Here is a 17,500-nt window from a genome sequence, read left to right on the forward strand (position 1 = left end):
GTGCTGTTACAATGCTTAACAGTATTATGAAGAAACACTTAATGGGAAAAATTATTCTGAATTTCTTTATCCCTTTCAGTAGGGAGCATGGTTCAGGTAGTTGTGAAAATAGTAGAAACAGGATGAATGTGTATGTGTTTTAATGCACAGGAGGAAACATTAGATAAATACAAGATAGTTGGGGAGGAGCTTGAGATGTCAGGAATTTCACATAAGTGTTAAAAGTTTAAAATATCTGAGAAATACTAATTTGGTTGCCTTTCATTGGTTTTTCTTTTCTGATTGCTATAGATAGGATTTCCAGTACTATGTTGAGTAAAAGTGGTGGGTGGAAATCCATTTGCAACAACATGAATGGATCTAGAGGGTATAATGCTAACTGAAATAAGTCAGTTAGACAAAGACAAATTTCAAATGACTTCACTCATATGTGGAATTTAAAAATCAAGAGAAAGAACAACAACAAAAAAGAGACAAACAAAAAACCAGGCTTTTAAATACAGAGAACAAACTGATGGTTACCAGAGGGGTGGTGGATGGTGGGGTGGGTGAAATAGGTGATAAGAAGTAAGAGTACACTTATCATGATGAGCACTGAGTAAGGTATAGAATTGTTGAATCACTATATTGTACACTTGAAAGTAATATAGCACTGTATGTTAATTACACTGGAGTTTAAAATAATAATAAAAAATATAAATAAATAAATAAATAAAGTTAAAACTGAACAACACAAAAATCGCTGGGAAATAATACCCAGGTTCATATTTAGATCTGCATTATAATTTTATTAAAATTTTTTGTTACTCTTTTCTTCCTTTCTATAATAGCCTACTACTTAGATATCTTAGTTTTCATTGCTCATTTAAGTTTCCAAACTTTGTTCAACTTGAAGACGGGGTCTTTAACTCTTTCTTATCTGGCCCATCCAGGTGTTTAGCATTTCTCAGTCCTGACATTTTTCTATGAGCAACTCCAAGGTTCTCTTACATAAGTGATGTCCTGCTTACCTTGGAGCTTTGTCTGATGAAAGACAGGCGGTCCACAGAGCTGATGTCCAGAAGGTCTTCCACACCGTCTGCCAGGCCTGAGAGGGAGGACCGTTTCAGCCAGTTTCCTATTTAATCATTTTTGAAAAGTTAGTCCATTATAGCATGTTCTCCCAAATGGATTAAAAAGAAATGTCAGCATGTGCTCAGCAAGCAGTGAAAGTTATATGGCTTGGTATAAATTGAAGTGAAGGCAAATTGCTTTCAAAATGTACATGCTTTGAATATTCAGTGTTGGGCCATAAAATTACATGACTGAGTAAGACCAGGAAAAAAAGAACTTTGGCCTCTTTGGTGAATAAAACTATATTCCATCCAGTTCTCCTTGACAACTTTCGTATCTTCTATTAAGTCCTATTGATTTTACCTCTTTTTTTAATGCTTATTTATTTTGAAGGAGAGAAAGCCAGAGAATGAGTGGGGGAGGGACAGAGAGAGGAAGAGACACAGAATCCAAAGCCGGCTCCAGGCTCTGAGCTGGCAGCACAGCTCCGATTTTACCTCTTAAGTGTTTCTGAAACCTGTCCACTTCTCTGTACATGGTCACCACCTAGGCCAAGCTTCCATTACCTCTACCTGGACTACTAGGTAGATTCCTATCTGCTCTCCCTTTAACCACTTGCGCTCCCTCCAGTATGCTGTCCAAGCAGTGATCCTTTAGGAAAAGTTAGCCTGTTTGTGTTATTCCCTTGCTCAACATCCCACCTAGGCTATTAGGGCTATAGGATGAAGAGCCAACCTGACCTGTAGGGTCCACATGCCCTGGTCCCTCTTGCTCTATCATAGTCATACAGCCACTCTTCTTACCTTAGTTCTTCTACTTCCCTCCCTCCTAATATTTTACAAATCTTACTGCTACCACTTAGAGCGCTCTCCTCTTTCTTTCCCCAGTACTCTGAAGATCTTAATCTCTCCTCCTCCAGGAAGCTTTCTCTGATCTCTGCTTCCCGCCCCCAATTTAGGCCAGGTGGTGTTGCATGCTTTCATAGCACAATGTATATTTCCTTCATAAAATGTACAGTTTGCAACTATGCTTAGTTGTATCTGCGTTAGTGACTGTCACCCCTAATAGATTTTAGGTTCAGCAAAGTAGGGCACTGTGTTAATTTTGTTCACCATTTAATCCTTGATCCCTAGTATAGTGTTTGCACATGATAAATGCACATAGTAGGGGTTTAAGAAATACCTGCTGAAAAAGAATGAATGAATGAATGAATAAATGAGCCAATCTAAGACTTGAAGCCTTTCCCTTTCTCTACCCTACCATGCATTGTTTTGTTTTCATTATGAGCTGATTTGAGGCCATGGCAGGGAATAAGAGAATCCATAAATAAATACAGACATACTTTTACCTATGGGGAGTTTAAGCTTCTTCCGGAGGGAAATTCTGCGGGACCGTGAGCGGGCGCGGCGGTCAGAGGTGGTCCCTGAATGGGCAGTGGTGCATTCTGAAGTATCCTGCTCAGACTGGCTGCTGGTGTCACTTGCTGCACTCTGGGATTTGAACATCTTGCGCCAGAAATCTTTCCGCCCCAGGTTGCCTCCTTGCATTTGTTCATCACTGAAAGCAAGCCGAGGATAGAATTAAACATCTGACAACACATGTGAAATTCCTTTCAGTTTCTTTCAACTTCCTGCCAATGACATTTACGCAAGGATCATGCAGGATGATCTTTGACGGGTTGGGATTTAGGATGAGTCAGAGTGGGAGTGGAAAAAGTGAGACCACGCTTGACTCTGAGCTCTTCTTGAAAACAGTCATGTCTCAGCTGTCAAACAGAGGTAATCATTTTTTTTCAACTTTAAAGAATAGACCAAATATTATTGCAGGTATTCATCTGTGGACGTGAGTCATAGTAGCAGAAGCATTTATGATGTCTAAATATTTTAATTTTTTGAAGTTCCTAGAGGCCTGTATAGTACTGTATCTCACTCCCTACACTCACCCCAGTATAGTCTAATTCTTGGTACTAAACAAACTCACAAAAGATATTTGAATAAATGAGTAAGTGAAGTGCAACCACACCCACAGGGTCCATCATCCCATATCTGTTTACTAAATTATTTTCATCATGCCTGATTATTTAGCTTTCTTAAGTCAAAGAAACTTAAAAAAGTTTATTTTTTTATTCTTTCAATGTTTTATTTTACTTTTGAGAAAAAGACACACAGAGTGTGAGTGGGGAAGGGGCCAAGAGGGAGATACAGAACCTGAAGCAGGCTCCAGGCTCCATGCTGTGAGCACAGAGCCCAACTCAGGGCTCAAACTCACCAACTATGAGATCATGACTTGACCTGCCATCAGAGGCTTAACCAACTGAGCCACCCAGATGCCCCTAAGTAAGGTTTAAATGTAAAAAAAAAAAATTAGTCTGACTCAATAAACCAAATGGGAACACCTCCAAAGGGATTTTTGGCTAAGGCATTCCACAAGAGGAAAAAGACAAGTGGCCAATAATATGCAGAGGTTAATCTCACTTGGAATTGAGTGGAGGGGAGGGGAGGGGAAGGTCCGTTGAAATGAGATCCCTATTTTCACTCACTAAATTGGTAGAGATTAAGAGGGGAAAAAGAAAGCAGTGGTTACTATCTTATTGCCAGTGATATGATTAATGTGATTGCTCTGTTAGTGTGACTTTTAAGGAGGAAGAAAAAGAGAAGGGTCAGAAGCAGAGGGAAGGGCAGAAGAAAGAGAGGATAATGGAGGAGGCACGACTGTGCACTGACCTTGCTCCAGTGCTAACAGAGGATATTGGGCACGCTCATCTCCTGGGCCTACTCAGAGCAGGGAAAAGCTCTATATTTAACATTCTATGACATCCCTTCCGATGGAAATTTTTATGTAGGATATTAAAACATGTATTTTCATTCAAGGGGAAAGATCAGAGCCATGCTAAATGCTGATATTAGGCAGTGTTTACAGAACACTGAAGAAAGAGAATATTTTGCAATCTAGAAAACAAAATCACCTATGAAGATAGATGGTTTTATTTTTTAAAATCCAATTTACTTATTAGATCATTCTCATTGATTATATTAGCTTAAAAGCTGCTAGTGCTACTTTGAGGGAAAAAGACTCTTTCTCTCTTTTTTTAAATGTATTTTTGAGAGAGAGAGAGAAAGAGAAAAGCATGAGCAGGGAAGGCATAGAGAGAGAGAGGGAGAGAGAGGATCTGAAGCAGGCTCTGTGCTGAGAGCAGAGAGCCTGACATGGGACTGGAACTCACAAACCATGACACCATGGCCTGAGCTGAAGTTGATGCTTAACCGAGCCACCCAGGTACCCCTCTTTATTTTATTTTTTTTGTTCATACTTTGAATATAAAGAATTTTAACTAGTCTTGTGGCTATTCAGCTATAGAACTTTGCCATTTACATTATTTTCCCCATTAGAGCTTGTGTTTGAACTTTTACTATGTCCTTAAAGACTTCCTTGAACCTCACATTTAAGAAAGGAAGTTAAAGAAAACAAAAGCTTAATGATAATTTGACAATTCTATCCTTTCACTGATTGACTGCCATTCATTCATCTGTTTATGAAATGGATTTTAAGTGTTTACTAGGGGGAACCAAGCGCTGTCTAAGCATTGAAGCTATAATCGTAAGCAAAAACTCACATGATCCTTAGACTCATAGAGTTGACTTACTTCTCTTTACTTTTCTCCAGACATTTATGGGCAGTGTCTAAGATTTTGAATTGCTATAAGAACTATGTAGGTTTTTGTTCTTTAAAGGTTTTCTTTGCTTGTTGTGAATTACCAAGTACTATTTGATGATGGTGATCTCCTTGGCTGTAGAGAGGGTATACCATAAAATCTAGAATACCCTGTAGAATTTTTGGGAGGATAATCATTTCACAGTAAACCAGAGTTTGTGGAAGTAAAATGACATACCTTAAGTGATGTTTGTATTTTAAATATTGATTATACCATTTGTGAGTAAATAGTTCTCAAAAGAAGAATATATACAAATGGGACTTGCATAAAGATAGGCTGTGTGTTTAGTGTCTAGAGTAATTCTCAAATTTTCTGGGGGCACTAATTTTAAGATGCTTTTGATTTTCCTATTATAAAAAGTAGAGATAAACTGATTGATTTCAGAGAACATTGGAATGGATCTTGGGAGAATACCAAGGTGAAATGGAGTACAGTCTATGTTTCAGCTAAATCTGGGGACAAGAGAAGTTTATCTTATTTATTTTTGGAAAAGCTTCATTGAGCACATTGACAGCCATTAATACATTTAAATTTTTAAAAAGTTTTAAGTGGGCTCCTGGGTGGTTCAGTCAGTTAAATGTCTGACTCTTGATATTGGCTCAGGTCATGATGTCAAGGTTTATAGATTTGAGCCCTGTGTAGGGCTCTGTGCTGACAGCATGGAGCCTGCTTGGGATTCTGACTCCCTCTCATTCTACCCCTCCACTGCTCTCACATTCTCTCTCGCTCTCTCTCTCTCTCTCAAAAATAAATAAATAAACACTAAAAAAGTTACAAGTGATTTTAAGCAAGAGAGTGGATGACATCTCCACCCCACCTGACAGACACACTATTTTTCATGATTTATCTGCAGGCGTGTGCAAGAAAAGCAGAAGTGGGGTAGAGATTGGAAAAGGGACTCTCAGTTAAGCAAGCTTCCTGTAGTCCTGAGGTTGGTTATTTGTGATTTGGGTTTGTAGAGATTAGTGGCTTTGGGAATGAAAAGCAAAGGTCAGAAGCAGGGCAATGTTCAAAGAAAATGATTTCTTTGCAGCAGGAAGTGTTCAGCCCATTGCCCTGGAGACAAAAAAAAAGAAAAAAGAAAAAGTCAATACTACTTACTGCTCTGGAGTCTGTGAGGGGCGACCAGACATGAAGCTCCGACATTCCTCAGGTGCAGAGGACACTTGGCCTTTCTCCACAATGCTTCCTGCCTCTGACCTATGCAAATAGTGCATTCCACCAATCACAACAGAACAGGACACCACTCCTCAATATCTCATAAACTTCATAAAGCAAAACACTCCCTTATAGACAACATATATTGCTTTCAAACCCTATCAGCACGAGTCTATATTGTACGAAATTTGTATCCTACCATTTAATTCATGACCTAGCTGCCTTATTGCCTAAGTATATCACCATCATCACAAACAGAGTTATTAACTACAAACAGGATTTTAAATTTAGAAGTTTCTTTTAATCTTGGTAAGTGTCATATTTTATATAATAGGCATACAATAAACATATTTACCAGAAGAAAAACAACAGAGGACTGCTCAGCAATTCATATTCTGCCATGTTTAAAATATTACTTACTGAACAGTAGGATATGCTATCAATAATTGTTTTTCCTCTCTGGACAAAAATGTAAATTATCTATGGAAAAGACTAACACACAGATAGCATTTCACCATATTGTTGAGAGCTGTAAAGTAAAAGTCAAGTGTATGCAAGCCTGAAATTAACGAGCTTTGTTTTATAGAGAGGTAGGGTTTATTTGATAGTAAACACATCCTTTTTCAAAGCTGCAGCTGGACTATCACCAGTTATGCCATTTATTCAAGATAGTTCCACCATCTCTGCACTAGTTACACATGCTATGAACCACATGGATTGTACAACAGAAGATTACATTCCACTGATAAAAGCCAAACACTAATATTTATATACAGCTCAAGCTTCCAACCTTTTACTGCCTGCAGTCTTAGATTCAGATTCATTCTCCTCCAGCTTTTTGCCTGGTGCCAACTTCTCAGCACTGTCAAGCAAAGCGCTGAGGGCCACTCTCCTGAAGACATTCCCATGAGCCTCTTTGATAAATTGGACCAGCTGACGGATGTCACAATACAACCCCTGTTTGGATGCAAGAAGGAAGGTTTGGGGAAAGTCGTGTGATTAAATGGTTTTCACAGAAAGAGAGGAAGAAGCCAATTCCTTAGACTTAGGTTAGCATTGGAATCATAAAAGGACGACAATTTATTACAATGAAACCGATGGTACACTGTCTCTCCATTGTTTCTACAGCAGCATTATCAAGAACTTTGCCAGTAGGATAAAGGATGGTTACCATGCTTCATATTCAGAAAGTTGGCTGTATCATTAGAAAGACATCAATTTACACTTTAAACCAATGGATTCCCAAGCTTTAGTTTTCTCTCTTAATTGTGACTTCTGAATAGATGTCTGAAAAAAAAGGCAATCAGAAATTTGTTTAGACTGGAGATTTCAGTCTCTACTCAGCTTCTTTAAATTTTCTACATCACGATGATAAAATATGCTAACTCTTCTAGACACTTCTAACAGAGTCTGGTATTCAAGGACAATTCATTTTGCTTGACATATTTAACAAATGTGTCTGTTGAAGCCCATTTGTATATGAACCTGACTATGAACTACAGTGATATAGGGCTATTAAAACCAGTGTATTGATGAATCCACATTTAAAAATATATACAGGACCTTTTTTCTTGAGATATTAAGCTTTTCAATCAGCATTCCCCCCTCTCTCTTTAAGAAGGTAGTTACTGTACTCTTTGCCTTAGAAAAGGTTCATGGGAAAGCAGGACACAGAAGCCTAAAAAAGCACTTACCTTGATAACTTTGTTTCAAAACCTAAGAACACTGGGACAATCATGTCCATGACTCTTAAAAAATCAGAAGGAACAGTAATTGAGGAAAAGATGGAAAGAATGTTTTTTCAGTCCAATGGTCAGAAATACTCTGTGCCCTGTATACTTTGGTAGCTCTTCCCCAGAAAGGACACAACCCCCAAAACAAGGGTTCCAAACTAACTGGAATGCCCAGCCCAAAGCACGCAGCAGAGAGCAGTATATGAAATAAGAGGTGTGAACTGATGATGGAGGCCCATGGAGCTTCTCAGGTCCCAAGTCCTACCAAAGACTTGGGATCTTTGCACCACTCTATGAAGTAAGGAAACTCAAGAATGACTGGGGTTTAATTTTCAGCCATTCTGAAATGAGAGTTAAGTCAAAATTAAGATTATTTAAAGAAAGTTAAGAAATACAGTTATTTCTTGTATACATGGTTTTGCAAACTAATACGTATAACAAGTATTCACACATATTATAATCAACTTGTCAAATTACTTCTTGCCATGACCAAATTAAATGCATGGATGGTGCCCATGTTTTTCTCAAGCTCCAAGAACTTTGCTGAGGTGGCTTTGACAGTCAGCAAAATTAAATTGCCTTTGGTTTGGGGTTTTAGTTTGTTTACCTCAAGTGATGTGAATAGTTTCAATAGCTTAAAATGATTTCCTTGATTTCGGTAGATTAGCAGATAGTGTCAATATGTATAAGTGCGCTAATTTCTACATAGAAGTCACAATATGTAACAGATTGGTAAGATAGAGCCAAGTTCCTTTACTCCCCAGAAAGAAATGAATTCATCTAGTCGTGTCAGATCCATCAGCCTTAATCTACTTCTTGTACCCCAAACCACAATCTCCTTGGTAGCAATTAAGCACTAACTTATAACCTGCTTCTTCCTCCACACTACTTGTGGCATTAGTAGTTTAATTAACACAGTCATTTATGAGGAGTAACTAAAAAAATTGTGGTGTTCAATAAAAGAAAACAAAACCAGTTCCAGAAGCATATTTAATTCTTAAAGTGAGTTGGGTTTCAAAACATGCTTGGTATAGTATTATTTAATATTTTATGAGTTAATAGGCTGGGCTCCAGCCCCTCTTTCTTTTTAAGGGCTCAAAGTACCTTGCAACTATCTCAGCAATCACCACAGAACCAATGAGGTAGAAGAGGAAGATAAGTCATTTTCATGCAGGATAATGAGTAACAACGAGGAGAAATGTGTCACTGAGACTTCACCACGAGCTACTCGTCACTTTGGGAAAATAGAGATTTTAACTTTAAAGTGCAGACTTTTAGACTTTAGCTTGTCTATCTCATGGCAATGACTGAGAAGTTTTCTTAGAGCAGAGACCAAGAACCCCTGTGGGAAGAAGAGGTGAACTTCTCACCAGATTCTCAGGGCTGTGCAATTCATGCGTAGTTGAAGCGCAACGGGTGATAAGGGATTTAAACATGGCGCTGACGATGATGCCTTCCACGTTTTGGGCTGTGGATTTGTTGTCCACCGTGGTGAAGTTATTTCCAAACCCAGCCTTGTCTGCAATGCAAAGGCACTAATTCAAGACAATGTTTTCATTAATCTATACAGGTTAAAAAAGTAACAAAGTACTTGCCACCTAGGAATTAGTGAAGGGCTATGTGAAATTCAGAAAAAGATTAAAGATTTTTGGAGATAAACAACTCAGAGTCTCCCTCAGAGTCTTTACTATGATACATTCCATCATGCTGTGGAATGTTTCTACTGATAAATCTTAGCAAAAATGGAGAATCAACTATTGACCCTAAGAAAGACATTTAGACCTAGTTTTTAAACAGGTTATCACCTAAAAAGTAAAAATCCCTCACTAAAGAGAGCATTTATTTGATTCAGCCTTTTTGGTGGTGTGGAATGCTGGCTTCCCAGTGGAAATTGTTCAGTCTTTCATAAGTGGAGTGAGGGGGGCCAACCCCCTGAGCTGGCCAGGGGGAGGAAGTGGTGGGAAAGGGCCCTGACGGGGATTCATACTGGCATTGGCGATAAAAAAGGAGACTGAGTCCTGCCATGAGCTGCATAGAACTTCCAGCAGCTTCTTGCTTCCACAGACTCAGCATACCAAGAGGGAAAGCTTACCACCTCTCTTAGAGCCACTTCCTTATAACTCACTGAAATGCAAAATGCCAGTGAACTGAGGCTATCATCCTCCTATGGCATTTTATACCACTTTTTAACATAGCCACAGACCTTTTGTAGCAGAGACTTTAGGTATTCTGGGAGCCTTTCCAGAAGATTCCTAATGACTTTGAACCATCTGTGGACTGTACGGTCAGGATGTATGTAGGCCTGAAACTGATCAGAAAGGGACCTGTGTGTTTGGCTGACTGATTCACTGGGAGCTACTTCCATCTCTCAAGAGTCCCAGGAGGGATTCATCACTTTATTACAACCTCTCACTGTCTCTGCCTACTGGCCAGGGATTAGCCCTAGATTTTGTATTTTATATAGAACTATTTTATATAGAAAGAAATCTTTTAGTCTTTGTGTGTAGTTTCTATCTCAAATAGCTTAAAATAGAGAAAATTGTTTGTAATCAGAAATCGCTCTTCTCACTTAACTATTCTTTAAAATTTGTAATGTAGCTCAGCTTATAACCTGCTCTGATAACATACTTTGTTTTAGGGGCTCTATAGAGGAACAATATATTTTTTAATATGATCACTGAACAATATAGATAGGAAAACTGCTTCTAAATTCATCAAATAGATCTTCATTATAAATTAATCAACTATCACACATGTATTATATAAACCACAAAAGCTCACACAAAGAAGTTATTTCTTCCCAGGCTCTAATTAAAATGTGTATTTTACTCAACTCAATCTTCATGCATCACTTTCATTTCATTACTGTGTTTGCATCCAAGTGGTATGGAAGGTGTTAGGTCTATTATGAGTGCAGGTGGTGTTCACCTATACCATAGGTCTCTACAGTAGAGTTTTCTCAAAACCACGAAGCTCTAAAATGTTGTGTGGGGTTATCTATATATCCATGTGCCTTTTTTAAAAAATTTCAGTATACATGTGTATATGAGCATGTCAATATTATGTTACTACTATGTTTCTATATATCTTTTCTTTCCTCTTTTATCTTGTGAATAAAATTCCCAAGCAGTCTGCCTGGCACATAATAGATGGTCATTTCATATTTGTTGAACTAATGACTATACTCCCTTGTTCCTTGATTTCTGCCTCAGTGGTCATAAAATAGAAAGTGGTACGAGAGAGAGAAGTGCTATGAGTGATAGTATATAGATTGAGGGGCTAAGGGTGCGGATGTCACAGCTTTACTAAATGCTCTTTGCTGAAGTAAGTTCTCCTCAGAAAGCCTCCAAATGTGTTGCCAAAGATAACGTGCAAGTTTCTCTTGCATATACTCTATTTCTCTCTCTCTCTCTCTCCCTCTCTCTCTCTCTCTCTCTCTCTCTCTCTCTCACACACACACACACACACACACACACACACACACACACACACACACACACACACTCCTTTTCCTCTAAATTCTATCCCCACATATTCAGGGTACCTCTGAAACTCTACCTGCTTCACCTCACAGTGGTCTCTCCTCGGAACACAGCACAGCTTTACTTACTGTCAGTGACTGGCTCCATACAAAATCCTAGCAAAGCATGCAAGAAGTCCACTACATTATTGAGAGAGTCCTTGTTCACATAGTCCCTCATGGTTTGTCGGAACTGCATCTTATCTAGCTTGTACAGTTTAGTGAGGCAGTTCTGGGCCTGCAATGAAGGAAGAAAAGTGAAGAAGTCACAGGTACCAGCTTAAGCTAGGGATACCGTTAGTCTGACAGAAACCTCCAGAAGGCAAAGGCTTCCGTCCATTCCTGATGGCTGGTGCTGGCCAACCCTGCAAGCCCCCCTTTGTCCAAGCAAGGAAGGGGTGGAGATTAAGCTGAGCAGTATGGGGGACTTTACTTTTAGAAGGGCTGTCAAATAAAACCCAAGGCTAACATCTAATGCTGGTGCCAGAGGAATACAATCTTTTCACCAAGATCAAGATTTTAAGATCATAATGAACAAAGCTCTAGGTATAAAAATTAGGCAGGTTATAGAATTGGTAATCGAGGTTTAGAAAACCTCAAAGGCTTTGTGCAATGGGAAGAAGGGTGCCACTCCCATGTTCTGCTATTTTGAACTTAAGTAGATTTAATGGAGGGGGTGAGAAGGATATATGAAATAGGTATCCAGTGTTCTCATATATGTCCAGGAGGGGAAGACCCTTGAAGCATGAAGGAAGCATAAAATAAAGGCATGTCTACTTTGCTTATTGTCTACATTTCAATGTGAAAGTTTGATATTTAAACAGAACTTGGCCTTGTAGATATGACAACCAAGTGACCATTGGCTAGACCCTGCTACTCACAACTATATTTCAGATAATCCAGAATATAATTCTGCCATCTAGCAAAGAGAAAGGGAATAATCTCTCCATCAGAACAAATAAAGTCACAGCCATTGGCTGCAGAGGGCCACAGACAGAATGCGCTGATAGTATCTAGGGTCATTAGAAGCCTCCCAGTCTTCTACTAGGGAGAGAAAAATCACATCTGGGTGGTGCTTTGCTATTTAAAACATGTTTCTTGCTTGTAATTGTGTAACATTTGACTTTCACACCTCTGTGATTTGATGAGTATCTCCATAATACAGGAGAGGAAATTGAGGCTCAGAGAAGTCAAGGACTTTGTCTGAGTTAATCTCCTTAATTGAGGATAGAGAACTTTGGACAGCTAGGCACAATCATGGAAGTAAGATTAGAGAAAGCAATCCCTAAGAATTTAAACTTGTAAGGTGGGTCCTTAATGGATTCTCGGAAGAAAATTTAAGTTACATCACTATTTTAACAAATCAACTCCCAGAGAAAGATTCTGGAAAAATTTGAGAGGGAAAGAAAGATTATAAAAGACTGAAACTTGGAATTAGCAACAAACTTCGTGGTATGATCTTGTGGTAATCTCTCTGGCTATTTATTACAAAGTCAGGTGGATTGGTAATTGTTTTCATTTGGTAGGTCCTAGAATATTGAGAAATTGGGTGTTTTTATTCCAGAAAGGTTATTGTTTGCTGGTTCTCAGGCAAATTCATTTTTTTCTTCTTATAAAATAAATGCTGTTTGCTATAAAATTATGTTTTCAAAGCATTTACATAAAATATTTCCCTCATGGAGTAGTATTTAACTATTACCCCATAAAAATATGTGAAGATCTTCATTGCAATAATTATGAAGCACTTTAAAATCCTGTTTTGGAAAGCCCTAAAGCACAAATTATCCTATATTCTCTACAAAATACTCCAATGACAGCATAGTTTCAGATGTACTGTTTAGAGGTTATTAGAATGTCTAAATGAGTTCAGTGGGAAGTTTAAGCAAGAATCAGGGTATTGAACCTTAAGTATTTTGATTCTGAATTAATATTCTGAACTTCTCTAAGAGATATAAAACTGTCAGAGTGAATTCCTTTTCAATATTTTGGGACGACCAGTGAATGGTTAATGTAAAAGATACGTGCTGGAATTATTAGGCATTTTGATGAATATTATTATAGTAATTATCTATTTTCCTTCTTTTTCTTTTCTTTCTCTTTCTTTTCCTTCCTTCCTTCCTCTCTTTCTCTCTCTCTTTCTCCTTCCTTCCTTCCTTCCTTCCTTCCTTCCTTCCTTCCTTCCTTCCTTCCTTCTTTCTTTCTTCCAAGAACTATAGAGGCGCTTGGGGCATCTGGGTGGCTCAGTCAGCTGGGCATCTGACTTCAGCTCAGGTCATGATCTCACAATTCCTGAGTTTGAGTCCCATGTCAGGCTCTGTGCTGACAGTTCAGAGCCTGGAGCCTGCTTTGGATTCTGTATCTCCCTCTCTCTCTGCCCCTCCCTTTCTCATTCTCTGTATCTGTCTCTCTCTCTCTCAGAAGTGAATAAATGATTAAAAAAAATTTTTTTTTAAGTATAGAGGCCATGATCTGGTAGAAGTAAGAAATATTCTTAACATCTTAAAAGTTAAGCAACCTCTGAAAATTCAATGCTTTAGAAATGTGTAAAGACCTACTTTCTTGAATTATACTTTCCCAGGAGTAATTTCTCAAATTTGTATATCTTGGACAATGTGTTTGCTGAGTAAAAATAGGCAAATATAATTCCTATAATGAGTATTAAGCTGGGCTACAAGGGAATGGAAGAGTTGCCATATAAGTCAGCACAGCTGAGAAGGCAGGTAAAAAACTGTCTGACATCCTGACACGAAATATTCAGTAGTCTTGGTAAGGAAAGCATGGTAGACTAAGCAACAACAATGGTCTCTCAAGTGGCTTCTGACCCAATACTCCTGTTTTATTCAAGTCTAAAAGACAGGTTCTGGCCTCAGAGCCAGTTTAATACCTCCAACTCAAGCATGGCACTGACTATTTTTTAGTGTTTCATTTCATGAACTGGTCTTCTGTATGAGGAGTGATAATGATTTAGCCTTGAAGGCATTTATTCCTACTGTGCTAGAATTAAAAACCAAACATTAAAAATAGCATATGTATGTGCAAAGATGGGGGCAATGTCAGCTTTCTATTGCCTTATTAATTATTATTTTGATATTTAAATTTTGGACCTCAAAATCTAGATCTTGGTCAAAGTTGCCAGGTTTCATAATTTAGAAGTTAATTACTGTGAATATAATCCCCCATTTACATTCAATAAACTAATATAAAACAACATAATAGAATATAAAAGAAAGAGACAAGGATGGATAGATAGGTGGATAAAACATTAAGAAAGAAACCCAGCATGCTAATACTGTGTGAACATTTCATGACAAAAACTAACACCAAGAAAAAATGGGCTGGCATTAGATTTTGACATGATCCTAAAACTCTGCCAAAATATGCCAAAGGGTTTCCTGGACTCAAATTTGCATAAAAGTCTAATTTTCACAATGGTATTTTCTTATGATTTCAATTCGAATATATGCATGAGGCAAATGTCCCAGCTCGGACTTGCCGTGGAGGTGGGTTATTGCTCAAGAGTGAAGGGAAATGTAGCGATCAGCTGAGGCAAATGAAATGAGCTGGAATGAGACCATGTTTCATGACAGCATTATGCTTTGCAAGCCCAAGTGCAGAGTTTCAAGTTTCACACAGTTCAAAGGGACATGATCTCAAAAACTTAGGAGTCAAGGTTCATTCTCAAACAAAGCAGCCAGAACATGACGGGTTACTTTTACAGTCCTGTTTTGTCCCAATAAGGGCCATTTTCCCTATCTACATAAGAATAACAAACTAAATCTTAAACTTTAACCCCTTTAATATAAAATAGGTTTCTATAGTACCCAGGCAGATGAAAAAAAAAGTCATTTGTCACAGACCATTAGAGACTTGCTAAATGTATTTATCTTTGCATAGGTCTTTCAGACTCTAATTCACACTTTCCAATTATACACCCTTTCACCAACTGGGAGTTGGCCTGCCCTAGGCAGAAGGCAGAAGTGTTTCACAATTAAGCTTTCCTAGGCCTGGGTTTTAGAAGTCTTGAGATATGTTGTGGGAATCCTCCCAATCCAAATCAGCATTAACCATCCCTATGAAATACAATATTTTGCAGGGAACACTGACCCTCATTGTCAAAGGACTCATTCCTAAATTGGAGGGAGGGAAGAGGGAGAGGAAATGGAATCTACTTTAATTCTCTTACATTCTCTCGGAATACCTGGTGTCTCAGACGATCTCCAGAGAGCCCTCGATGTCCTTCACCGCAACCATAGGCACATCCCAAAGACTTCACTATTTTGATGAGCATGGTCAGAGCAAGCCTATGGTTGCTTACAGGTGTACTTTCATCCTAGCACCCACAAACAAGAAAGAAAAACATCTGTTCACTTAGTCACTAAGCCCTTTTAGTATTGAGATTCCATTTTGTGATTAAACCAAATTTTAAATGATTTATGGTAAGCATGTGCAACTTGGAAGACAGAATTGTCAAGAGCTCACCAAGCAAGTTAACCTTTCTTAAATTCAGAATATGATTTAAAAGAAAGAAAAGTGCCTGTGCATTTTGATTACCTGCTAGTGCTAAAGGATATAAATATAGACTTCTTTATTAGAAAACATGCTTTCTGTATCCTTGGCAGACTATCAGAACCAACTAGAGACAGAAAATGGGGACTATCAATGTTTATATATCAATCTGAATCACATGACTGTGGAAGAGCTCTTCACAATTTACAGAGCAATGTTTACCCATTATACATTATTTCCTTTGTTCTGCACAGTAAACTGATTAAATAGAAAGGAAAACTATTAGAATCTTTAGGTCTTGTTGGAAATAACCCACAGAAGTCCATTTTTCTGGAAGCTATGTACTTCACTAACAACAGGAATTAAATGGGCAAAAGAGAGGATGATGACTGTTCTCATTATTCATCTCAGGAAGGCTTCCTATTTACCTTCAAAGGAAGAAACAAGCTGACTGTTGACAAATTTTGTATTCTTACTTTGCTTGGGCATGAGTATTACAATATAGTGAAAATGTAAATTTAGAAAATCTCTTAAAATGTCAGAAGTTGCCATGGGAAACTTTGAAATCTCAAAGCTCCAGACACTGATCAGTTCCAGAAATTTAGCAATAATCCTTGTCTGGTGGTACTATCAAAAGCCTGCTGAAGAGGGTAGCTTCTGGGAAAATCTATTTGCCTTCATCACTGATAGTCATTTGAAGTATTCAAATGTGGGTACCATGTGAAAGAGATGGAGTTATCTGGACATCATATTCCATAATTTGGGTAGAGTAGACTCTCCTTCCCTAACGTTATGCAGCTGGTCTTCCTTATCCAATCTACTGGCTCAGGTAGTGGATATAGTACTTAGATGCCTTCTGCAGGAATGAATATTTATTCTCTGAGCCAGTTAATGGCTGACACTGAGCTCCACTGAGCTCTTCTTCAGACATTGCTCTTAGCTAAAGCAAGCTGCCTTGCCCAAGGTTATGCTTTTCCTGGTGGCAACCTGCCTCCATTGGCTGGTCAAAGGCATAATGAAGGTGGGTGGGTGGATGGGGGTGTATAAAGGTGGGCTCCCTTCCTCCACCTGGAGATGACTTTGAAGAGCCATCCTTGCTTTAGAGCCCTCTGTGTGATGGGCTGAATTCTCTGTTACAACTATATTACAGTTCAACTTCTATCTCTACCTCATCCTGCTTCTTTGACACCTCATAGATGTTGATCCTGAGAGGACACCCCAGGAAACTTCCTGCACACACATCTCTATATTTTAGTGTGTTTCCTGGAAATTATATAGATCAGATGGTTGCAAATGGAAGACTCAGACTTACCAATAAATACTTATTAACATAATATATATACATATATCATATATCACATATATTGTATATATCACATATATAATTAATATAATGTCATATAATATATATGACATTCAGAATTTTTTTAGTTTGGATTCAAATCTTAGTTCCATAGCCTTGGGCCAGCTACTTAACCACTCTGAGCCCTACAAAATGGGAATCATAATAATACCTATATCATACAGCTGTGAGGCGAACAGGAGTCAAAATATGTGAGGCACACAATAATAGCAGAAAAATGTTAATTATTATATCTAGGTGTGGGATACTGCTCCCCTATGAGGCAACTTTGTGCAAATTAGAAAAGGCATTCCTCTGGGTAAATGAATCAGAAAAAGATGAGTCCTTTTAGTAAATGCAGCCCTTGGGTGAAGACGTCAGTGAGCAGAGATTACACTGGATTTCAGTCCCTCTTGGCTTCAGAAAAATTCACCCTGGGTAGGGCCTGATTTGGAAGATTGGTTTACATACATTTT

The 17,500-nt window shown here is 38.3% G+C and overlaps 1 protein-coding gene across 3 annotated transcripts in view; it reads right to left on the reverse strand.

Moving 5' to 3' along the window:
- UNC80 (unc-80 homolog, NALCN channel complex subunit) overlaps positions 1-17,500 on the reverse strand; it is a 221,428-nt gene that overhangs the window by 146,834 nt on the left and 57,094 nt on the right. The window contains exons 14-20 of one of the 3 annotated variants that reach the window (XM_039249973.1): positions 15,375-15,506; positions 11,267-11,414; positions 9,027-9,175; positions 6,714-6,880; positions 5,867-5,965; positions 2,396-2,610; positions 1,011-1,117 (exon numbers count right to left, since the gene is read on the reverse strand). In XM_039249973.1, the coding sequence (XP_039105904.1) occupies positions 1,011-1,117; positions 2,396-2,610; positions 5,867-5,965; positions 6,714-6,880; positions 9,027-9,175; positions 11,267-11,414; positions 15,375-15,506 (1,017 nt within the window). Of the gene's footprint in view, positions 1-1,010; positions 1,118-2,395; positions 2,611-5,866; positions 5,966-6,713; positions 6,881-9,026; positions 9,176-11,266; positions 11,415-15,359; positions 15,507-17,500 lie in introns of all 3 variants that reach the window. The other 2 variants (XM_039249971.1, XM_039249972.1) reach the window with 2 other exon arrangements.

Source organism: Hyaena hyaena, unplaced genomic scaffold, assembly GCF_003009895.1.
Source record: "Hyaena hyaena isolate Hyena2069 unplaced genomic scaffold, ASM300989v1 scaffold_353, whole genome shotgun sequence".
Lineage (NCBI taxonomy): Eukaryota > Metazoa > Chordata > Mammalia > Carnivora > Hyaenidae > Hyaena > Hyaena hyaena.